At 39.0% G+C, this 25,127-nt stretch overlaps 1 protein-coding gene across 1 annotated transcript; it reads left to right on the forward strand.

Moving 5' to 3' along the window:
• The first annotated feature begins 1,007 nt into the window (after window positions 1-1,007).
• Uprt (uracil phosphoribosyltransferase homolog) lies at window positions 1,008-24,008 on the forward strand. Its single transcript, XM_051179188.1, has 7 exons — window positions 1,008-1,462; window positions 12,149-12,191; window positions 15,923-15,992; window positions 17,071-17,133; window positions 19,887-20,048; window positions 20,693-20,791; window positions 23,590-24,008. The coding sequence occupies exons 1-7, from the start codon at window positions 1,077-1,079 to the stop codon at window positions 23,694-23,696; spliced, it is 930 nt and encodes a 309-aa protein (XP_051035145.1). The 5' UTR covers window positions 1,008-1,076; the 3' UTR covers window positions 23,697-24,008.
• Window positions 24,009-25,127: the final 1,119 nt, after the last annotated feature.

Raw genomic sequence — 25,127 nt, forward strand, 5'->3', positions numbered from 1 at the left:
GGGAGAGAGACATGTGGGGGAAGAATAAAGCATGTATGACAATGATATAATGAAATCTATCACGTTGATACAAACAAACAAATAAGCAAAACAAACTGTTGACTACTGTATTAGAATCTCAATGGTAAGTTATGAGAAGTTGCTTATTTTATTATTTTTGAGACTAGGGCTTGCTGTGTCCGGACTCCATGCCCTGTCACAACCGGCAAGTAAACAGGCTGGCTTCAAACTCTTGATCCTTTTGTGTCAGCTTCCATAGTACTGGAACTATAGATTTGTGACTTCCTGTCCAATCAAAACTCAGCACTTTAGTAAGCTCTACAATTGTTTTGATAACACACTTTTGAAAATTACTGTCTTAGATATTCTTAGTTATCTCTTTATGTTATCTATGCATTTTTTGAAAGGCATCTTTCTAAGTACTGTTTGGGAGAACGAAGTAACAGTATATAGAAAATGACAACAAAATTTCCATGGCAACGTGTGCAATGCAGGGCCCAACCAATACGTGTAAGAAAAACTTTAGTGGCCAAACACATTAAGGAAACTGCAGCTTGTATGTAACACAGTCTAGAAAGGCCAGGCTGTTCAGTAGCCTGCTAGGTATTCTTACTTCCTCCTTCTGTAACACAGATAAACTATTAGCTTCAAGAAGCAACTGCTTAAGTACAATTTCTTTGTCAAGTCAGAAAGTCTGAAAACATGTGCCTTCCGTGTATAACCCACAAGTACTTTCTCTCGGCTGTCTCAAAGTTGTGATTGCAGAAAGTCCTAGTGTTTTCCGGAGGACTCAGCAACTAGGAGCCCTCAAAAGAGTTAACAAGCCAGCGTGCTGCAGACTGGCAGGGAGACAGGCCAATAAGGTGTCTAAGCCGGCAGCACGTCTGGGGTGGGCGGGTATGGGACAAAGCTTGCAAAAGGACCGAGGAGGCCTAGGGGTGAGAGGGCAGCCAGGGTTAGAGATTTAGAGGAGGCCTGGGGGCCGAAGAAAGCACGTGTCAGCATCTCTTTCTTCCTGCTCTTTAACCTTTATACTTAAGGGTTGATAGCTGCGGGGACAACCCGGGGCCCGGTGTATGGCCACGGAGTTACAGCGTCCGGACTCCATGCCCTGCCACAACCGGCAAGTAAACTCTACTTCTACCCCAAGTCCCGAGCGTCTGCAAGCAGACGACCCGATCCTGGACCATGCAGAAGAAAATAATGCTGCTATGGCTAAGTTGACTCTCCTCCCCGGGCACGCCCATTCTAGCGTGCTCTCGGAGCGGGACCCTCAGGCCTGTTGTGGTACTAATCTTCACTCTGAGAACCACAGTGATAGTAGTGACAGTGGCGACTACGACGCACCTGTTGGCGACTCTCTGCTAGGGGAATGTGAACTCTCCCGACAGATCGGGGCACAGCTTAAGCTGCTGCCTATGAATGATCAGATCCGGGAGCTGCAGACTATCATCCAGGACAAGTAAGCCCATAACGGAAGTCGAAAAGGGAGTGGAGGGGCTGCAGGGTGAAAGTAAAAAAACCTGTGTTTGGATTTGGCAAACCGGTCTTTGGGGATTAGAACCAGGCCTCTTCCTTTGGAGTATGAGTAGGAGGGGAGTCAGCTAGATATACCTATAACCCTCTCTTAGTTCCTGTGGCTAGCATTGCTTTGTGTAGGAATGAAACCTTTCAGGTAGCCTTCAGCGTCTTCCGGCCTCTTTGTCTTTCTTAGGCAGAACCAGTCCTCAACTATGCCAGGCAGGTACACAACCTTATGCCATCTGCTCAGTTCCTGACCACGTGGAAAATAACCCAGAAATGGTTACAGCCTATGGTTATTACCACTTAATAGCCCAGGCTCACAGAAATAAAGCAATTTCAAGGAAAATGATATTGTCCTTCTCTGACCCTCTGACTCATAGCATTTGCTACTGCACTGTGCCATTTTGTTTACTGTTTGGGAGTTCAGGCATACTTGGTCTCCAGAAAGCTTATCATTCCATTCTTACCAAGCTTGTCTTACTGAAAACTCATAGGCTGTAGGTAGCTGCAAAGGCAGCCTAACAAATCTCTGGACCCTCTTAATCCCACAAATCAGTGTAGCAAGAACTTTGTGTTAAAATATTTTGGAATATGAGTTTTCTCAGATAAATGTTTACCACAATTACATACAGCTGCCATCCTTCTTCTCTTCCTTTCCCTTTCTTTTTCCTTCCCTTTTCTTTTTCGAGACTGGGTTTCCCTAAGTTGCTGTTCATACTCTGGCCTTAAGCTCCAAGGCACAAGCCAGCCTCCCAAGTGGGTGGAACTCCTGGACATGAGGCCATACCTGGCTCTTATTGGCAGCTTTAAATGAGGAGCTATAGCATATAAGACCACTGTCTTTCCAGCGTGCCTTGACATCTAAAAAAAATATCCTAACATAAATCAGATTTTAGCAACCTTTTCTTCATACTCCTGTAGTAGGCTCCTGTATTTCCTCAGGACAATTTTCCTGACTTGTTCACATGTGTGCACCTTTTAACATAGCAGCCTTGATTTGCTAACTGCCATCTCGGCAGCCTTCATTGGCTTATCAGAACCTACCAAAGTTGGGATGTTTGGCTTGTTTTTTGGTTCTGAGACATTCTTGTTTCAGTTTTCATTTGGAATTCCCTATATCCCTAATTATGGTCAGATCCTAGTTTTCAGGGCTAAACTCATTCCTTCTGGCTGATTTTTTTCCTGACCTTTTAAAAAAGGAAGACTTGTCTTCTATTTTAAATATTATTACTTGTGTATGGATCTTACCTTGTTTATTGGACTTTATTATGCTTTATGACAGAAATCATTTTACATTTTGAATTACAACCATTTCTCGACAGTAATAGATGCACAATCATTAAATATCGTTTTCCCAGTCTGGCCTCAAATATCCTCCTGCTTCAGCTTCCTGGGTGCTTGAGTTATGGGAGCACACTGCCATGCTTGGACCTAACACTCAAAATTACATTTATGAAACTGTACTATATGTTTATAAAGAATCAGTATTGAAAACTGTGATCATGTGATCTAATGACGTAGAGGCCTTTAAAACAATGAGGCATAAAGTTTGGTAATTGTTGGGACAATTGAAGAAAAACATCAGTGAAATAAAGAAAATTTGATGATTGTTGGAGTTAAGTAACTTTGGTTCTTGGACCTTATTACACATGTAGGTGAGTGTCAGGGCTCAGGAAATGTCTGGTAAATTTTATTTTTCCTTTGTAATGGTTGTTTTAAAAATAATATCTTAATTGAAGGACTGGAATTTAGCTCAGTGGCAGAACTCTCATTGTAGACACAAGACCTTGGATTTGATTGCAAGCATTGTAAATAAGAGAACATCTTTATTGAGGCACAATTCATATACAGTGCAATTTAAGCATTTGAAAGTATACAACTTAGTGGTTTTATGTATGTTCATGGTTGTGTATCATTACCTACCACAGTCATTTTTAGAAAATAGTCATGCCCCCAACAAGAGATCTCACAGGTCAGGCCACATTTCTCTAATAGCCCCTGAATCCCTAGGCAACAATTAGTTTATTTTAGATTTCCATTGGTTTGCCTATTCTGGACATTCCTTTTAATTTTTCTTTGTGTGTGTGGTATATGTGTGTGTTCATACATGTTTGTGTAGGTATAGGTATGCATGCATGTACATTTGTGTGTGGAGTATAGAGAGAGCTTGACATTAGAATCTTCATCACTACACATAACCTTATTTTTTGAAGGTCTTTTACTGAACCTGGAGCTCACTAATTCAGCAGGACTAGTTGGCCAGCAAACTCCAAAAATCCTTCCATCTCTGTTTTCCCAGTGTTAGGACTAGAGGCTTGCATCAACCCAGACTTATCCATGGGTGCTGTGGGATCTGAATTTAATCCCTTATGTCTGTGTGCAAGTACTTTACTAACCAAGCCATCTCCCTAGACCTTACATTTATTTATCTAATATAAGCACATAAATATTTTGCATATCAGTGGAGTAGTACATAATGGTTAAATCAGGTTAAATATGTTTCTTTCTCCAAGCACTATCAACCCTTTATGGTAAAAGTTTTCTAAATCTTTTATTCTTGCTTTTTGAAATGTGCAGTACATTATTATTATCTGTAGTCAGCCTACTATGTAACAACAAAACTTCTTGTTGACTAACTGGAACTCAGTACTTCTTGATCAACCTTTCTACCTTCTTTTCTTCCCCCTTTCTTCCATAGTCTGTGGTCAAATCCATTTTACTGTCAAATTCCCTGACTTCAAATATGAGTGAGAGCATGGGGTTCTTGCTATTTCGGATAGTTCAAATGAACGGAGTCATATACTATATGATGCTTATGTTGCTAGTTTCTTTTGGTTTAGTGTTTTCAGGGTTCATTCATTTTTATGTGGCTGAATGGTACTTAATTGTATAGAAATGCTGCAATTTATGCATTCAGTGGGTAATGAACATTTGGGTAGTTTCTACTCTTTGGTGATGGTGAATAAGGCTGCTGTGAACATTTGCTTGTATGCCTTTGTGCAGGGATGAGGAGCTTCAGTTTTTATGAAATTTCATAAAGGATTATGATGTAAAGGTTAAAAGCCATTAATACAGAGCTTGGAGAGTGTATGACATTCAACATTTATATATGATAATATCTATATGTCTTGACTCTATTTCATTATTTAGAAAAGCTTGGATTATATGGCAATTTGAGAGTAAGTGGAATCCTTTGTATTTTTCATCTGCGTTTGAAAGAGGAGACAGTAGAATCCCGTGAAGTAATCTTAGGCAAGATATTTAACATCTTTGTGTTTCTGCTTTATCATTTATAAAATGAAGATGTTGGTACAGCCTCATGGAGCTCCTGAGAGTCTAAAACAAGACACTGTGTATGAACACTGTTATAAGTTGTGGATTGCTGTGTATATTTACAGCATTTAAATTCTTCAAGCTGGAAATTATGCATGCTTTTTTCCTGACACAGTATAAGGGATTTGCTTGTACAGAGAATTCAAACTCTTATTTGAAAATCAATAGCAAAGCCAGATCTTGTGGCTCATGCTGATAATCCCAGCATTCAGGAGGCTCAGTGAGAAGGATTGCTGTGGTTGGAGGCTAGTCTGTGGTGATTAGTGAGGAGCAAGCCAGCCAAAGCTACCTAGTAAGACCTTTCTCAAAACAAACAAAAATACTGAGAAAGCCTACATAATTTGTATCCAGCTTTGACACAGTACAGAAAGACCTACTGTGATTTTTCCCTAATGAATTGGTGCTTATTCAGGCTGGAGAGTTGGAGACAGGGTTTTTTTTTTTTTTTAATTTTCTTCTGTTAACCAGCAATAATCTATAATCTGTTCACAGAAGCTTTCTCTGTTTGGCTGGCAGGCTGGCTGACTGTCTGTCTGTCTTGCCCTTATACAAACAAGGTCTGTTTCAGGTACCATAGGAGCTGACAGAGTGTCTGTTGTGAGCAGAGCATTATTCATGTAGGTCTAGCATGGAATGTGCAACCGGTTATCATAGTCTGTCCTCTTTGAAGCATATGCTTTACTCTGTTTGGATAGGACAGCATGTATATATATTATGGAGGTGTCTGATAATAGAAGCCTTTCGAGTACAGTTGTTTCTTTTATTGTTCCTGGTTCTTAGAATCTATCTAGTAAAGGGATTGCTTTATGAATTGACTCTGGCATGGAGAAATGGGGTGATCCAATAGGACTGCAAGTTGTTGTGTATCTATAAAGCAAGCAAGATTGAGGACATTGTACTGATTTAAAATGACTTTATTTTTTGAAGTATACAATGTTTGAGACATAATATGTTGGCTGTATTATTGAATTTCAAGGAAATGACTTTCTCTCTTTGAGAGTGCAGTAATCTAAACACCAAATGGAATGGATAATTTACTCAGCTACACATACATGGGTCATTGGCAAACGACGAAAAAGAAATGACTCCTTCATTTTTCTGTGGTTTCTTTTTTGTTGCTGTTGAGATGGATTAAACTATTCATTCTTCTCTTCCTGAATAATATACCCAGTAGAATCTGAGTGTAATGTCCTTTCCCCCTTGAACATGGTTCATGACCTCATACAGAAGGCAGTGAAGTGAATTGTAAAAATCATACTCCAGGTTCCAGTTGTTTGTTGGGTGTGGGAAGGGAGGGAAAGGGTAAGGAAGAGAAAGACAGAGAAAGAGAGAGAGAGAGAGAGAGAGAGAGAGAGAGAGAGAGAGAGAGAGAGAGAGATTTGTCTCCTGAAATATAGAGTAAATCTGTATTGTGAGCTGTTGAGTATATTCTGTCTGTATTCTCGTCCTGGGAGAGGCATTGGCATGGCTTCTGTAGGCTGCTTGGACGGAAGTTGAGCAATTATCTTTAAGAGTTTTTTTTTATTCCATAAAATGGCACCAAAGAACTACCTTCAGCCTTGTGACTAGTTTTTAGTCATCATGAGAGGAGACATTTAACCTCAGATTGGATGAAAGCCCTGTGCAGCCCCAGTATGAATGTTTCCTAATGTGATGTGACTCATCTAAGTAATATAATGTTCTTAACCGAAGCTGTGCATTAGAACTGAGAGTGAAGTCTTTTTTAAAAAAACAAGCTCCTGGCTCTCATCTCACCCTTGGTTGTTTGTGCAGCGTTGGGTAGAACCTATTTCCAGCATTACAAACACCTCAAATGATTTTTCTGTGCTCAGATGAGACCATTGCCTCTGGGAGAATGACCAGGCTCCCTGGGTGGTGACTGGCCTGCCTTCAGACTTGGAGTATAGAGTGATCCAGGGATCTTCACAGGAAATAGAAGTAGCTTGAAGAACTTGTCCTAGCATCACCCTGAAACTAGAGGAATGTCAGCATTTGTCATTTCAATTTCTATGAAACCAAAATGCTCACCATAGAGAAAATATGATTTACAGATTGTGGACATGGTTTTTTGTTTTTGTTTTTGTATAGTTCTCATTTGAATTTCCTAACTGGCTTTATGGAAAGAGGGAGGAAGGCCCATCGTTAAGTAGCACAAATCCCTGATATAATATGTTCTGGGTCTATCCTAGTAATGTCTCACCAATTACATTGAACTCTAGCGGGCGAAATGGTACCTCTTGTTTTTCTACCTGCTTTTTGGCATTTTTATTGAAGGATGCTTGGAGATACAAGTAAACAATGAATGGCACTCTATTTTATGAGCTTACCGAGAAGGTACTAGTAAGCTGTGACTTTGCTGACTTGCACCTGGGAGGTAGAAGAAGCTATTTTTTTTTTCTTTAACTTTTCCATTGAGTTAGATTTGCTGTAAGTATGTTGTTAGGGATTTGTTGTTTGGAAGCGACGAGAGGAGTAAAATCAGTTGCAATCCATCTGCATGCGACAGCAAACCTTGGGGCTGTTCTTGATTTTAGTAATCATGTAATGGAGTAGAACTTACACTCTGAGAGTGCTCATTACACTGAAGCTTGAAATGAAACACATCTTCTTGATTGAGCCTGCCAGAACTGCTTTTATGTTTTACTTTCCTTCCACCTGTTGGTTTAACAAAGAAACTAAATATTAAGTCTGAGTGCTCATACTCTTAGTTTTAATATTCTTACTTTGAAAGCCCATTAAATTATTCCCGCTCTTATCAGGTAAAACACAGGGTACCCAGTTAAATTGGAGTTCAAGTAAACAACACACACACACACACACACACACACACACACACACACACAGCTGAATGCTCACCCCAGTCTCCCTTCTCCACATGTCACAAACAATCCATGTGTATAATCTTCCAGGAAGAAGAGTGATGTATTTAAACTTTTGAAATGACATCCAATTCAGTGTTCCTAGGATTTGATTTTAGTTAAATTGTTTTGAGTTATGATTCAGGAGAGTTTGCCTTTAATTGCTTTGGGATAGCATGCATTTTTTTTTCAAACTGGGGCCTTATATGTGGCCCAGGTCTTAAACTTGTTAGGGATGCCAGACTGTCTTTGAACTTTGTGATTTATGGACCTCATCCTCCTGAGTGCTGGTATCACAGGCTTGCATCATGCCCAGCAAAGGGTATGTTGTATGTGGTAACCTTAGTGAATTATTCTTTACAAGCTATATTATAAAACCATCTCCCTCTTCAGGGAGAACATTTTATTGATTTGCTATTTGTACTTTATTTTGAGATAGGGTCCTGCTATGTAGCCTGTACTGGCCCGAAACTCCTAGGTTTAACTGATTCTCTGGGTAAACAAACATCTACTTGTCCCAGATAGGGAACCAGTGACACACCAAAATAAGAAAACTACCAAAGTCCATCTTGGTGAGTGAACCAGTAAGTTTTATTGGGGTTCCTTACAGGAGCAGCAATGACTCAAAGACAGCTGTGTCACCAAAGCCTGCCCCAGCATGGCTGACAGCTCTCAGAAACTGGAACTCTGAAGTACACTGCACAACCTGCAGGCAGTTCAGTAGGTTGGAGGGTGTCCTCTCCAGGTCGTGTAATTTGTCTGAGCCTCTTCTAGGCAGCTCAGCTGTTTGGAGGGTCCTTAGAAGCAGTCCTTAGAATTGCTATATGCTTGGGGTGTGGGGAGCTAGTTTATCTGATCAATTGCAGGGTCTCTCTGAAGCTATTGTTGATTGTTTAGCATAACCACCTTCCCTGCAAGATGGAATCTCTCCTTTCCCTTGATAACACCCTGTTGTTTCACCACTCCTTTCACATCCCGTCTCTTAACAAGTTTTCTTCCAAGATGGAAGGTTTCAGTCTCTGAGGAAACTGCTACAAAACATCCCCCTGCTTTAATCCCCCAATAGTTAGACTTACACCTGGTATGGTAGCTTGAATGAGAATGGCCCTCCTAGGTTTATAGGTTTGAATATTTGGTTCCCAGTTGGTGGATTATTTAGGAAGGATTAGTGTGTGTCACTGGGGGCTGGACTTTGAGGTTTCAAAAGCCCATACCAGGCCCAGTCCCAGTCCCAATCCCAGTCTCTGTCTCTGTCTCTGCCTCTGTCTCTCCCTCTGTCCCTCCCTCCCTCCCTCTCTCCCTCCCCCCTCACTCACTCTCACTCTCCTGAATCAACAGGAAGCTCTCAGCCAATGCTCCAGCACCATGGCTGTCTGTTTGCCCCCATGCTCCCAGTCAGTCTTGGACTGACCCACTGAAATTATAAGCAAGCTCCCAGTTAAATGCTTTCTTTTATAAGTTGCCTTGTTCACGGTGTCTCTTCATTGCAACTGAGACACCTGGCATCCAGTTTTTGTTTTGTTTTGTTTTGTTTGAGATAGGATTTCCTTATGTAGTGCAGTGTTACCTCAACTCACTGTGCAGTTTAGGATGAACTCAAACTTTTGATCCTCCTGTGTCAGCCTTCTGAGTGCTGAGATGACAAGTCTAAAATACCTTACCTGGATATCTGGCGATTGTAAAATACTATCTAGACAGTCTTACTTAACAAATAGGGAAATTTTGCTTTTAGATACTCCATGTTAAAGTGAATATTTGGTTTCTGGTATGAATCTTGTTTCCATGTGAAAATTACATTTTAAAATGGTCATCATGTTGCTATAGTATGTAACATGTGTATTTAAGGGGAGACTGTTTAGACAAGTAAATATTCTTAGATATAGTTATGTCTTCATTGTTGGACATGTTCAGATCTTATATAATTTAAAATATCGCAGTTAATATTAGTTAGTTCCATGCTTTGGATTCTTATTGCTTGGATATTCCTGCTTCTTTATTTTTAGTTGTGAGCCTAGCCTCTAATGGCTGAGGCATCACTACAGCCCTGGATATTCTTGTTTATTGAAGTATGTGATACTCCATTACTTAAGTATATTTTAGACTACTCTAGGATCTGGGTGTGGTGGCACATGCCTTTAATTCCAGCACTTGAAGGCAGAGGGATCTTTGAGTTTGATGCTAGCCTGGTCTATATAGGGAGCTCCAAGACAGGCAAGAACGTGTGTCTATGTTATTTTGCTTTATGGCAGTTTTACATTATATTATTTTAGCCTGTTCTTAGAAGATGGTTGATATTTTACAAAGTTTTGTTTCTATGGGACAAGATTTTTTGAATGGTTTTGAAATAATGTGAATAATTATGTTTTGAAACAAAGTGTATGGGGTATAATACTGGTGTCTAGTTTCCATGAAAACATTTTAAAACAAATTATTCAGACTAGTATTGGGCCCAAAGGAAGAACTGAGAGAATACAGGCACCTTGATCCATCTGATATGAAAATTCTGTTTTTGTGAAACTATTTTCAACAGTGTTAAGAATTTCAACATGATGTTGAAGACCAGTGTGAATTAAAAAAAAAAAATGTAATCACTTTATTGTATCTAGCTTTACTTTAATTTCTAAATTGATGTAAAGTAAATAGTATGAGTTGAAGTCTGTCTGAAATATCAGAAGGCAAGATAGTAATTACTGTTTATAGTGGAATAACTTGGAACAGTGAATGATTTCATTTGTAAATCAAATAACTGTCAAGAGAAGGCAATTCCTATTAGATTTTCAGTGTGTACTTTTTGTAGAATATAGTGCTTATTATGCAAAGGTTATCAGCTGAAGCTGATTTTTTGAGAGAGAGGGTATGAAAAATTTTAAAATGTCTGATTCCAAAGTAAAATAACAGGTGTGATATCTCTGATCACTTTACTTGTTATACCTTCTTTGTGTAATAAGTTGATGTGTGAAAGACATGTTGTCAAGTATATCATAGGGTATTTCTTTAAGAGACTTCAGACTGGCCGGGCAATGGTGGTTCATACCTTTGATCTCAGTGCTGGGGAGGCATTAGCATGCAGGTTGCTGTGAGTTTGAGGCCAGCCCCGTCTATAGAGTGAGCTCTAGGACAGCTAGGACTGTTACACCGAGAAACCCTGTCTCAAACAAAACGAAACAAAAAACAAAAAGAAAAAAAAGAGAACTTCAGACTTGGTGGCTTGGGAGATGGCTTAATGGTTAAGAGTACATGCTGCTCTTGCAGATGATCCTGGTTCTGATACCAGCACCCACATGGTAGTTCCTAACCACCTGTAATTCTAGTTCCAGGGAATCAGATGCCTTTTTCTTGCCTTCATAGGTTTCAGGCATGTACATGCTGCACAGACATACATTCAGGTAAAACACTCATGCATGAATAAAATAAATATGAAAAATGTAAGGAAGTGCATTAAGTTTCTAAAGTAACCTGAAAACGACAAGAGTTTCCTTCCCTCTTCAACGTGTGTTTTGGTTGCTGAGGCAAATTTGCATAGGTACTGCATCAAGAGCAGTACATGTTTTTTAATAGTTTTCTGCTTCTCACTTCATTGACAGGTAGGTATGTTTTGAAAATGAGTTATATAAGTGAAAGACAGTGGTCTCGTTTGAAAACAGCAGTACGTGTAACAGAACCCATTTTAGATGTCATCTCTACATGTATAGGGGTGGTGTGTGTGTGTGTGTGTGTGTTTGTAGAATTTTTGATTCTAGAAAATAGACTGTCTAAAGGCTACAAACCTATATTCTTGCTATTGCTTAATCATGTCCATAGTTTAGGGAATTAATATCTACACTATGATAGAGCTGTGGTCACTGTAAGAAACACACTCTTATTTGTAGCTGGTATATTTTATTGTTAAGGCTTCATTGGAAACCAGGAACAAGTTATAAATGATCTGAGAAAGAGGGCTTAGAAATTAAGTTACACATTTCTGAAAGTAGTGATCAAAACAGGAGACTGATAATCCCCAAAAGGACTAGAGACAAAGTAGATGGGTTACTTACCTCTATTGTGTGCCTAGATAGCAGGGTGAATGGGGGGCATGGTGGAAAAAGCTAGTTTTCTTACTGTAAAGTTTCTTCTCAAGATGAGCTTGTAGCATTGCTGTCATTTTCCCATTTTCCATGGGATCTTTGTTTTCTGACAGCTCAATGGAAATCACATGATCTTCAGTTCCTATCTCAAATATTGATATCAAGTAATCACATAATCTTTTCCAATAATGCTTATGAAGTCATCTCATTTTAATGTCTGTATCCTAGTAAAAATATATTATACAAGTAAGCATTTCAGCTTTTAGTATTAATAGGTCTTAATTTTGGTATTACCAAGTGTATTAAGTTATATTTTACCCTGAAGCTCTCTAATTTAGACTAAAACTTGTACTTTTTTTTTTTTTTTAGGACAGCCAGTAGAGGGGATTTCATGTTTTCTGCGGATCGTTTGGTAGGTGGAGACTTTCCATTTTCATTTCATTGTTGTATGCAGTGATATAATCCTGGTAGGTCAGGGGGCTTTTTCGTTGTGGAGCATTCTGGGGTTGAGAGAGATTATACTGAATAATCATCGTCTTGCTAGGCTTGAAGGCTCTTGAAGTGTTCTTTCCACTGTAGCATTAAAGCACTGCCATTCTTAGACGGATTGGCAGTCTGGTTCTCAGCAACACACAAAATCTCAGGGCAATGAATTGAAGTACATTAGGAGAAAACTAAATATGTTCTTAGACCTAACATTCATACCTGTGTATCATCAGCTAATGTGCAAAAACTAGTGCATTTTCTTTTGTAGTTTACAATGTGAATTGTATTTGTTTTGATTCGTCCCTGTGATATATTCACAATATGAAATTCTAAGTTGGAGTGCATTCCCCTTCTTTAAAGGCATCCTATTAAGTCCTTACATAGTTGGTGTCATATCAGATGATCTCAGGCCGAATTGCTTTACCACAGATTTTTATTCTTGTGTTGATACCTAAGTATCCATCATTCTTTGAATGAAATTGATAATTAATTGCTAAGACTAATACTCTTCATTAATGAAAATTAATACTGGGTATATATTAGACTCTGCACTGGGCTATTTTGGGAGGGAGGAGGTAAGGCAGTTGGGAAAATAGATATTGTCCCTGATCTTGTGGAATTTACTATCTTAACATTGTTGTCAGTACTTAGCTTAAGAAAGAAATGTGACTTATTAACCTTGCGGGTATAATCAAATCATAGAAAAAGAGGAAAGGAAATGTGAGAAAAAGGTATAAAACTTTTAATTTTGATCTTTTTCTAGAGCATATATTCTGAAAGAGTATAGGCAAATCCTTTTCTGCTTTTGGCTTTAAATATTCTTGGTTGAGAGACCCAATTCTGTTTAAACTTATTTTGATTTCCATGGGCAGTAATAGTCATTGGTAGCAGCAAGAGAAATATGGTTGGCATTCCTGGGGCAGTAGCCGTTGTCTTTCATGTTTTCTTTTGTGTGTGTATGTGTGTGTTTGTGGAGAGGTGTATGTGGGTGCTTGCATGTAGAAATCAGAGGTTAACCTTGCGTTTGTTGGCCAGACATCAGTTTAGGTTGCTTCTCAGAAGCCATCTACTTCATTTTTTTCAGATGAGGTTTCACACTGGGATCTGGGGCTTGCCAGTTAGGCTAGTCTGGCTGGCCAGAGATCTTCCTGTCACTAGGCTATAAAGTGTTTACTACCACTTGGCTTTTTATAAGGCTTCTAGAGATTGAACCTAGGTCTTTATGTTTATAAGGCAAATATTAATCACCAATTGAGTCATCTCTCCGGCCTTCTTTTATGTTTTCAGCAAAAACAACCAAGCAAACTAAAAAAAATCAAACCCAATTTTGAGTCATTATGAAGTCCCACCTGAATGGCTGCTGACCAGAGAGTAAGAGTCTCTGTTCTCTGGTGTAAAATCGTTCATCTTCCTTTTGTTTCCATTGTGCCTTCCTTCTTTCCCTCCTTCCTTCTTTCCTTCCTTCCTTCCTTCCCCCTCTCTTTCTTTTTGAGACATTTTTTTTTTCAGAATAGCCTCAGAATTCTTGGCTCAGGCATTCCTTCTGTCTCAGCTTCCCAAGTAGCTGGGACTATATGCCTAATGACAAATGCATATATTTCTTTCTGTTATAGAAAGTAGGAGTCAAGTTCATGGATGTTCTAAAATGCTTCTGTGAAATAACAGGCATTATATCCTAGCTAAATGAGATGCATGGCATACTTCACCTAGGATATGGTAATTTGGACTTCTCCATTCTTTGTAGTTGGCTTTGAAGGACCGGTGATGGGGTGGGGTTGGAAGGTATGTTGTGGTTGTGGTAGCAACTGCAACTGTTTATATTTTTATTGTTGAAGATTTCTAGTACACCATCTCCTCAACACAAGGATTCCACCTCTTAAAGTGGGTAACTGATGTCATCCTGAGTTTGTCAAGAGTTGCTTCCTGTAGCTCTTTACATTTTAATTATTTCTGGGAGTGGTGCATATTGAACTGAGGGCCTTCAGTATACTAAATCCATACTGTACCACTGAACTACATCCCACCCTTTAAAGGGATTCTAGTTTTTGCTCTCCCCTAAATTAGAGACGCTAATCTCCATACCTGTTTATATATTTTTATTTATTCTTTGAAAATTTCATATATGTATATAATGTACTTTTCACATCCACCCCTAATTCCTCCTCAAACCCCTCTCAGATTCTCCCAGTCAGCTTCATATCCTCTTTCTTTTCATAGCCCAATGAGTCTAATTTATGCTACTGGCATGCCCCGGGTGCGAGGCCATCCACTGTAGTATGGTCAGCATTTCAGTGGGTCACACCTCTAAAAAAAGCTGACTCTCCCTCCTTCAGAAGTCATCATCTGCCAATAGCTCCTCAGTTGGGGTGGGGCCTTGTGAGCTCCCCCTTCCATGTATACAGAGTATCGATTGGCTTGATCTTGTGCCTGTCTTGTATAAGCAAATACAGCTTCAGTGACTGTGCAGTGGCCCTGCCATGTCCAGAAAACAATATTTTACGGCAGTCCTTTCCCACCTCTGGCTCTTACACAGACGATAATTTCTGGCTAATGTCCCAGAGTTTTAGGGGATGGGGCAGGAAACAAGGCTTGTTTGAGGTATGTCCCTAGAGGAAAGAGATATAGGATTTTCAAAGAAAAAAATCCTTTCTTATAATTTCCTCCTAAGTAAACATAAATAGCCAAAGGTGGTAGCTAGCAGCGAGTGTGCTCTTGCATACACTATTCAAAGGGTTTCCCGGCTCATTCTTAGATTCTGCAGGGAGACAAAGTGATGGGCCATTTCCGATTGATCCTTTTAATGGCAGCAGGGTGATGTGTTGTGATAACAGAACGAAGCATCACACTTCTCCCTGCTGTTCCTGGTTCTCAATCATTAATGTAATATTGATTGGGGAAAATGTGCACTACAGGCTCAACACTGCCTTTGTTAGAGTGGGCTCTGGTTGCTCATAGCGCACTGTGAGGGGCTGTGTCTAGTAATTTTGAGTGAGTCTTCCTCTCATAAAACTTTGTTTTAAAAGTTTGAAAATATGTATTTGTGTGTGAATGCATGTGTATGTGTGCACAAACCTGCTCATACTGCTGTGGGTGCATGTGAAAGTCACAGTACACGTTGGGACTCAGTTCTGTCCTTCTGCCATCTAATTAGCCTCCATAGTACTTTTCTTAAGCTGAAAAGTCCCAAGATACTCCACTGGGTTCTCCTTCAGACCTAGTAAATTGCTTCAGCTCAACTACTTATTTTCTCACAAGGGCTTTTAGGTTTTATTTGCATTATGGTGGACCTTTGTTAAAAATGAATAGGAATTCATTTTTAAATTTCAAAGATTTCAAAGGTACTAAGCAAGGTAGAGAATTCTAGGTGGACATTTTTTCACAGTAACCCATAATTTTATTACTACTGATGGTGTGTTTGCCATAAGCCTTGTTGAAGTTTTGTACCTCTCATATTCTTGACTGACTTAGAATGCATGCTGGAGCCCTTTGGTGACAGTCATGTGTCAAATGGAGGGTGGCATTTAGATGTGTCCCTGTAGTTATTAATACATGGGGGGGACCCTTCTTTACTCCATAAGCTAAGACCTCAGCTCCAGAGGCTAGCAGCTATCAGGAGGCTCTGAAGGCCCTCAACTTATTCTTTCTTTGACTTTCTAGATCAGACTTGTTGTAGAAGAGGGACTGAATCAGCTGCCATATAAAGAATGCATGGTGACCACGCCAACAGGTAACTAGGGCTTGCACTCTCAACTCTTCGTCATAAAAAGAAATCCAGAATTAGAGTGGGGGAGGAAAATGGAAGGAAGGCGTTCTGTTTAAAATCAGTGTGAAAAATGAGTTTAGGTAGAGCTGTTTTTTTTTTTTTTTTTTAAGCATCTTTAAAATCTAAGAGACATTTGTGAAGAAGTCTATGTAGGTGACTTTTTGTTAATGGCTTGCTTGTCAATTCAAGTTAAAGGTTATTACATACTCTTCAGCCTGCAGGTGTTGCTTCTGATGGCAGCCCACCGGGACCAGAGTTAAGAATTGCTGGCAGCTTATCTTCACCTCTGTGGGGAAGCCGCTGGTGCTAACAAATGCAGGAGACTGCTTTGGCATAGAAACTCCAGGTTAAAAAAAAAGATGAGATGTGAAAAAGGGAAAGAAAACTAAAAATGATAAGATTTGAAGAATGTTCTTTGTTCTAATAAAAAATAGCCTACAATCCCCCTTTCAGAGATTTGAAATTCTGATTTGGATTTTTTTTAATAAATGGTGGAAAACTCTTCTCTTCAAAGGGTTGACTATGAACAATTGAGGGCTGAGTTTGTTGCATCATAATTGACACAATTCAGAGCGAGACCTAAGATTTGAGTAGCTTGATAGCCATTTCAGCCTCTTTCTTCTGCTTTTAAGGAAGAATGAAGGCTCATGAGAGGGGATGGAATGAGGAGCCTTTCTGCTGTGGCTCTCAGTGGGCCTCCATGTGAATTGATGGGGTATCTAGTATTCATGGGCGGCAGTAATTCTCCTTTGAATTCAATTTGGAGGATGTGTATGTGAATATTGTGCTATAATAAGTTCAGTTCCCACTTGATGAAACCCTCCTCTCCCAATTATTCTCACAGGTTTCTTCTGAGGGATTAAGAAATCACTATGAAAAATCATCATTCACTACTTTCACAGGAAACCCAAGGTGTTATACAGTGTGTCTGGGCAAGGGGCTTTCTCTCTACTCATCTGCTTTGAACCACGAGCATCTTATAGAATATGCACATTGCTGCAATGATAAGGCATCTATTTTTTTTTATTTTATTTCTCAACAGGGCACAAGTATGAAGGAGTGAAATTTGAGAAAGGAAATTGTGGGGTCAGCATAATGAGAAGCGGTAGGTTTGCATGTGTATGATTTTGTTTCTTTGCATGCATGGAAACGGTTGCTATTTTCCAGGATAAAGGCGGGCTGGCTTGTCATAATTGCATCCTGCCTTTGCTTAAATCTCACCACCTGTGTTGCCTATCTTCATGGTGCCTTGGAGTCGTGGCCTATGTGCTGCTAAGTTTGGCTAATTGTAATTGCAGGCATCTTCCCTAGTGGCCTTGCCCCCAAGAGCAAGCCAGCTTTTAAAATGCCTCAAAGGAGGGTGGGAGGATAGCAGGAAGGGAGGACTGTCTTGGGGAGAATGGTTTGCAGACTGAAGGAATGTGGCATAAATTCAATTCTTTCTGAAAAAGAACATTTGGATACCTGGCTGGAAAAGATGCCTCCTCAGATTTTGTCTGTGTTTCAGGGAACTCTGCCAAAAGCTGGACTTATTTAATAGTTGACATTTTATATTCTATGAAAAGGTGACTACATAGGCAAAAGTGCCTAGCTGTCATTAGCTCAAGATAGTTCCACTTGCTGATCTTACCCATTTTGTATTAGTGCTTTGAGTCCAACTGATCATCCTAACAATTTTGGTGCAGCAAAACAAAATGGCGTGTTTGTGAATGAGAATATGTACCCGTTACACAGGAATGATTTCTCTTCAGGAAACTGAACTTTGGTTTGGTTTTTTTTTTTTCACAAGAGCTGGAAGCCTCTCTTGTTTGCACTGGAAACAGATGGATTTTTAAAACATGTAAACATCAATTTTTCTCTTACTCTCGTTGTGTTTGTGAACAATTGAACATATCAATTACAAAGGGAGCTTTAGGCTCTGTTCTTACAGGAAGTAGCTCTTAAGCAATGAAAGCATTCTCAGGATAGTGGTGTTCAGCATTTGAAGCTGTTGAACACATGGATATAGTTTCTTCTCAGCTCTGAGGGTACCAGCTTCTCAGAGAGTACCAGCTTGTTCCTTGCACCTCTGATGGTTTTCTGTTGGCTTAGTGGCTGCACATGTTTCTACTGATATTCTAGTTATCATCTGCAGCCCCATGACCCCTCAGTTAGTGCTCCGCCAGCCACTCAGGCCTTGGCCTGGTGGAGCTTCTGGTCCCATGGACCTGTCCATAATATGTAGGTTTTAATTAAATCTCTGTTGTTTTGTTTATCAGTAAGACTCAGAAGTCAAAGGCTGGGGTGAAAACCTGCTATCTCAGAGAGGCTGACCTTGCTTTTTGGCCAGAGACACCGTAAGAGACAAGTCTCTTCCATCTTCCCATAACCAAAAGGAAGCTCAAACTCCAGTCTCTGCCTTTTCCTTACTGTCTGTCTTCTCTATCAAAATTGATGACTTCTCTGTGGCCAGTTTTTGTCAGTTAGTCCCTGGCTCTGCCCCTGATTCAAGGTATAGCTTTTTTGGGCAGTCTCAGGAGTGTCAGACTGTGATCAGAATATCCCACAACACATCTCTAATGTTTACCAGATGATTCTGTAACATAAAGGCTGAGTTGAGAGGATTTTGGGTTTTGTTTTGTTTTTGTCTTTTGTGTTTTGGTACTATGGATTTAATCAGAATCTTGTACATGTTATACACAAACTATTACCATCAAACTCCATCCCCAACTTTGACATAGTTATTTTTATTCTTATAAACCACTTGTTTATTGTATATATTTCTAGAAGAAACTGGTCATGTGTTTACACTAATGCACTAAAATTTCCTCCTAAATTTAAATGAAAAGTTAATTTTAAGAACAGATTAAGTAAATACCAGAATTTCAAAGTAATGCAAAATCTTGAATACTGCATGTGACTTTTGGAAAATACTTCCTCTAAGGAATTCAGACTCCGAAATAGCCCTGTATTTGGGGACTGGAGAGATGTCTCTGTGGTTAAATCACCTACCACACAAGTGTGAGAAATGAAGTTTAATTAAGTGGGTCAGCCTACCTGTACTTCCAGTACTCAGAAGGCACAGGCAGGGATCCCAGGAGTAAGATGGTTAGCCAGATAGTCATATCAGGAAGCCCTAGGTTCAATTGAGAGATCTTGCCTCAAAGAATAAGATGGAGAGTGATTGAGGAAGATTCCCGAAGTCCACCTTGAGCTTCCACATGCATGCATACACATGTGTGCCCATATATATGTGAACATGCCTACAATCATTACACACACACAGGCACATTAAAAATGTAGCTTGTGTTTAGTAACCAATGGAGTGGGGGTCAGGTTGGCTCTATGGGGAAGGGAGACCAACATGCAACTCTTTCACTATTTGCAGAGAAATGTTTATCAGTGAAGTCATTGTTGAACTAAGTGATGAATCCTTGCCACTTTTATCTAAAAGGAAATATTTTGGTCTACAGCCCCCTCTCTTTCATATTTTTCTTAGATGAAAGTGACAAATTTAGTTGGCTTAAAATCTTCTTTAAAAATAGTAAGAGGAAAAGTATCTCTGCAGAAAGAATCTCAAGGAACGGCCCAGTCAAGCTTTTATTTCCGTAAGCATGGAAGCAGAACAACTCCATAGCTTGTAAGCAAGCAATAAGTCTAGCTTATTGTGGTTTCATTGACAAGCCTTTCATCTGCGTTCATTGAATTCCTACTAAGAATAAAATATGGGCAGAGTAGTGAAAGAAGAATGCTTCTGTCTTGATAGTGCTCTTTTTGTATTAGTAGAGGTGAAATACTCTGCTTTGGCCTGTTCTTGGATTTGCACTCTGTCTGCTGCAACCCTTTTGTCCCTGATTCCTTTTCATTTCCTTCTTCAAGGTGAGGCAATGGAACAAGGTTTACGAGACTGCTGTCGATCCATACGAATTGGGAAGATCCTGATTCAGAGCGATGAGGAGACACAAAGGGCCAAGGTGTATTATGCCAAGTTTCCCCCAGACATCTGTCGCAGAAAAGTCCTTCTGATGTATCCAATTCTCAGTGAGTGACTTGAATTGCATTTGTAATTTTTTGTTGGAGTTTAAATTCAAGTTAGTGTCTACCTCCTACGCACCCTTATATAAAAGGCAAAAACCGTTTCTAAATGTGTTTTTCTCTGTTGGATTTGGAGTGCCCCGGGCAGTTCACTGGGAAATTTTTATTGTGTAATAAGGGAATATACATTAGTCAAACTTTGTTAGCTCTAAAGAACATCTGTTTTCAAATGAAGCAAAGGGCCTAATGAGGCTAAATATATAGAACACAGAAAATATATAAAAACATGTTCTGTCTCTACCTCAATGAATATGGCAGTAATTTTTCTCAGGGTTTTGTCCTTTCTATGGGTGATTTCTCTGCCATTCTGTTCTTATCCCTGTTCTTTATCATATCATAGTCTCCCAGGGACTATGGTGGTAGTATTCCATTTGGTATTTCAGGCAGTAAAAGAGTTTAGGGCTTGTACATTTAATACCTGTTTATGTTGTTCCCATCATTAAAAATAACATTGACAAGGAACAAAATCTTTCAAATTAAGTGTTCACAAGTCAAGTCTTATGTTAAGATTACTGTATTACACTTAATGTAAAAACATTTCAATATAGATGTTAAGGTTGCTAATGGGTTTGGTTGCCTTTTTGTTTTAGGCACTGGAAATACTGTAATTGAAGCTGTAAAGGTTCTTATAGAACATGGAGTTCAACCCAGTGTTATTATCCTACTCAGTCTCTTCTCCACTCCCCATGGTGAGTTTATCTTGCAGCTATAACCTGAGCTCCAGATAGTCATGAGATAGCACGTGTCTCTCTCTAGCCTCTCATCCCAAAGAAAAGTACAATTGTATGTCCATATTAAATTTGAATCTAGTTTTGGTAGTTATGATTTGTGTTTATCATCTCTAACCTTAGCTACAATATTAAACAATTTTTTGAGATAAGATGTCTCACACTGGTCTTGAACTCCTAGACTCGGGTGATCCTTATGTCCCATCTTCCTAAGCAACTGAAACCACAGGCATATATCAGCATGCCTGACTTGTTTTACACCATTCTGATGTTTAATTTTTTATTTCATTATTTTATGGGTATGCTATTTTGCCTGTGTGTACATGTTTTTGTACCCCAGAGGCTGGAGAAGGGTGTTGGATCCCCTGGAACTGGAATTGCAGATGTTTGTGACCTGGCATGTGTGTGATGGGAATTGAACCCAGGTTCAAATGGGAACATATTAATTACTGCATTGAAAATAACTGCAGTTGTTTTCCCAATTGGCCTTGTTTGGCTAGGACCCACGAATGGCTGAAAGGTCCCAATTTTCAATGGTTTCCCACCTGAGCCTGAGAATAGCTTTCAAACAGCATGGAACTTACAGTATTATTGAAGTAATCTTTGGAATGTGATGTGAAGATCAGATGCTTTTTGAAATAGATGTCTGCTTTAATGACATGTATGGAAGTCGTCTATTCTCCATTTCCTGTAAGAGATGTACCTAAATTGAGACTCTGGCTTTCTTACTAAACAATCTAGGCCAATTAGTAATACATGGTAAGGGAATAATCATAGACGCATGTATGAATTTAGTTTCTAGGGTCTTCATTATAAAGTCATTTAGCTTAAGAAATAATTTAAAAGTATGTAAATGATGATTGGGAATGTTGACACATGCTTGTAATTCCAGCACTTGGGAGGCAGAGACAAGAGGATCAATGCAAGGTCAAGACCAGCTTGCCCTACATAGAGAACCTAACTATATAACAAGACTGTTTCAAAAACAGCAACACCAAAAGGGATTTATAAGTAGTATCTATTACATACCTTACAAAAGTTGCTTTTGAAAAACATTTAGTGATATAAAAATATAGATAGCAAGTGTGAAAAAGCACCACAAATAAGACAATTATGTGCTGTGAAATGCATCTCTCCTCCAAAGTCTCAAGGACCTTTTCAGAGGCGTGGGAAGATCTTAAGAGCCAGAGGTAATAGATGACGTTATGGAAACTGTCTTATAGACAGAACAGTTCCACATATGAACTGGTAGAGGATGACAGCAAGCATAAAGTCCTGTGCAAGCTCAAGCCAGATAAAATCCCAGCATGCAACACAAGGTAGGGAAGGTAGACATGGAGTTCTACCATTAGCTGAGGGGCTACAGGCATTTGATAGCTGCTGGGAGAGGGAGAGTCAGGTTGTTTTTGTTTTTGTTTTTTCAATATTTTGACTCCTGGTAGGTCATCCCACCAAAGGAGTTGGGCAACACAGCCTGGGCTTGGTTGTTTTGAGCGTGAGGAGTGGAAAGAGAGAACACAAGCATACATGCAGTTGGGTAGTTAGGGCATGGGAAGGAGGTATGAATAAGATGGAAATATAATATATGCAATTCTCAAAGAATTGATATAAGTATAAAGAAATAGTGTGAATGTTACCAGTAAGTTTAGAGATGACCAATACAAATTATAACACTAATTACCAAAAGCAGACTTTAGCATGAAACCAAATCAATTTTACCTCAACATGAGTGGCTGGGAAGATAACACAATGCTATTTCTATTTTAGTTTTGAAATGTACACATAGTACTAATAGTGGTTATTTTCAGGTAAAATTTTAAATTACTTTCATTGTTAAGCTTTTGAGGGTTTTTTGGACATTTTTCTGAGTGTTCTGTAATGCATTGAAACTTGTTTAATGACTGAAAGAGAAATAGATGGTTTCTCTAGTTATGCTGTTCTCTCATTTTCAACTATCCTAGGTTTCAGGCAAAGCTTGAGAAGCCACAGCATGTGTGTTAAAAGGCTATTCTCAGTAGGCTGTTTTGTACTAATTGTGGCCTATTGGATTACTTTGGTCTTTTGTAACCTAAATGTACCTGTAATTCAAATACTAGTGGTGACAAAGGGTGATTTGCTTGATTGTCCATTGTATGTAGCACTGGTTGACATTGAAAACATTAAGATAATCCAGTAATTATCCACTTTTGGCAAAAGAAAAATAATCTCTTTAATTGTAGTTGTATTAATTGGAACAGTATCCCATTATTTGGCATTAAAGCTGAAAAATCCATATTATGTATGTAGCAGCTTTCATTGTGGCTCTTTGGTTTTGTGTCTCAGCTAGTCTAAATTCCTTGCCCAACCATCTCACCTAAAGAGCCAATCCTTATTTCTAAACAGCTATTATTCTCTGAATAACCGAAGACGCCTTACCTCTTGTTTCACAGTGTTTCGTTTGGAAAACTTTCATTTCATGTGATTTTCCTTTTAGGAGGTGCCATATTACTTGATTCTAGTCAAAGCTGGTATAATTGCATAATTTGATTTTCAGACCATATTATTGAGTGGGCAGGAGCATGGTCTGAACTACTCGCAAAGCTTTTAAGATAGTAGATAGTGTATAAAGAGATCAAATATGCCTAGCTCAGTATCTAAAGATGATTGTTTCCAATTTTCTGTCAGTATTAAGTCTGGAGACAATGATTATAAATTTCCTGAATTCTAACTGGTGTTACAAACATTCTTGTAGTAATAACAATTATTTTTATTTTTTGAAGGTGCCAAATCAATCATTCAAGAATTTCCAGAGATCACAATTCTAACTACTGAAGTTCATCCTGTTGCACCTACACATTTTGGACAGAAATACTTTGGAACAGACTAAGTTACTAACTTAGTAACTTAGAAACACTTTGCATAATATTATGGTTATAAATAGATTTCATATTTGATTTTACTAATTTGATTGAGAAATAATGGAGAAAATAATTAGGAATGCCTTTTATCATTGGAAGTAGGTGTAGCAACAAGAAATATTGGAAGTTTATTTGTTTGATTTGGTCATTTCTTCACATGTGGTACCAAATTAGATAGTGAAGCACACCCACTGCGCTTAGAAAGATGGAAATTATAATTGTCTGCTTATGGAAATCACTGAACCCTCACCCATTGCATGAAAACTGTTGAACTTGTGACCCTCTTGATTTGGAGTTTGCTTTCATCTGCAAAGATACCCAAACAAGAGTTAGTTCTTTGGAACACTGCAGTTTACATTTCTTTTCTTTCTTCCTTCCTTCCTTCCTTCCTTCCTTCCTTCCTTCCTTCCTTCCTTTCTTTCTTTCTCTTTCTTTTTTTGAGCTTAAATGAGGAAATTTATTTAGAAAGGGAAAAGGGAAGAAACATAGAGGCACCAGGAATAGAAGAGGAGAGAGGGGGAGAGAGTGGGGGGAAGAGAAAAAGAGGTGGGTTATCTGGTGGCCAACCAAAAGAGAGAGAGAGAGAGAGATAGTTTACATTTTCTTTACTGTGCTTTTAGCTCTAGGTTGGTTTTCTGTATGTGGCTGTTGTCACCCTCCATACTCTGTATTTCCTTGTACTATATACACAGGTTCCTTGGAGAAGAGAGAACAAGACTATATCCTGGAATTTTATATTACCATTACTATCCTTGCTTAAGTTTCAGACCCAGGGTGTCTGGTTAACTCTTTAGCTAAACTGTTGTGTTCCTTATGACTCATTTCCCAAACTGGGTATTGAGGGAAGGTGCTTGCCAAGATGTAATACAGTGAAAAAGATGGCAGGCTCTTTTCAGTATCTGGATCTGTAACATGAATCTACAGAGACTGAAGCACAGATGCCTGATACCAACAAGAGACAATTCCTCTACAAAGGAATTGGTGATTTTTTTTTCTTAAGGTGTGCAGGGCAGCATAGGCTTTGCTGCATTTCATGGCTGATAAGTAAATCAACACGGTTCTTCTTAATTTAGTTGTTTCTACTAGTTGTCTTTGGTTTGGAACTTAGTTATTTTGCATGTTTACACTATAGCTGTAATAAAGTAGAGAAAAACCAGTGTTCTTTAAAAATATGTAAGGTTTCTATGTGCTCATATTTAAGCTTCTGAAAGGGAGAAAAACAATCTTAGACTTAATCTTTGCACTTTTGAAATGTGCTTATAAAACCCTGATCCCACTTTACATTGCTATTAAAACTTCTAACTGTGGTGGCTGGATGATTACTTGATTAATTACACTCTCATGGCCCCCACACACAGCTGTGTGGGATTCTGTTCCAAAGCATAAGAAAGAGCAGAAAG

The sequence above is a fragment of the Phodopus roborovskii genome, unplaced genomic scaffold, assembly GCF_943737965.1.
Source record: "Phodopus roborovskii unplaced genomic scaffold, PHOROB, whole genome shotgun sequence".
NCBI classification, from domain to species: Eukaryota; Metazoa; Chordata; class Mammalia; order Rodentia; family Cricetidae; genus Phodopus; species Phodopus roborovskii.

Excerpts from the sequence above, each read along its gene's own strand:
- Uprt (XM_051179188.1), top strand. The coding sequence starts at position 1,077 with ATGGCCACGGAGTTACAGCGTCCGGACTCCATGCCCTGCCACAACCGG. Across the intron at positions 15,993-17,070 it reads CATGGTGACCACGCCAACAG|GGCACAAGTATGAAGGAGTG; the intron begins GTAACTAGGGCT and ends ATTTCTCAACAG. Across the intron at positions 20,049-20,692 it reads TCTGATGTATCCAATTCTCA|GCACTGGAAATACTGTAATT; the intron begins GTGAGTGACTTG and ends TTTTTGTTTTAG.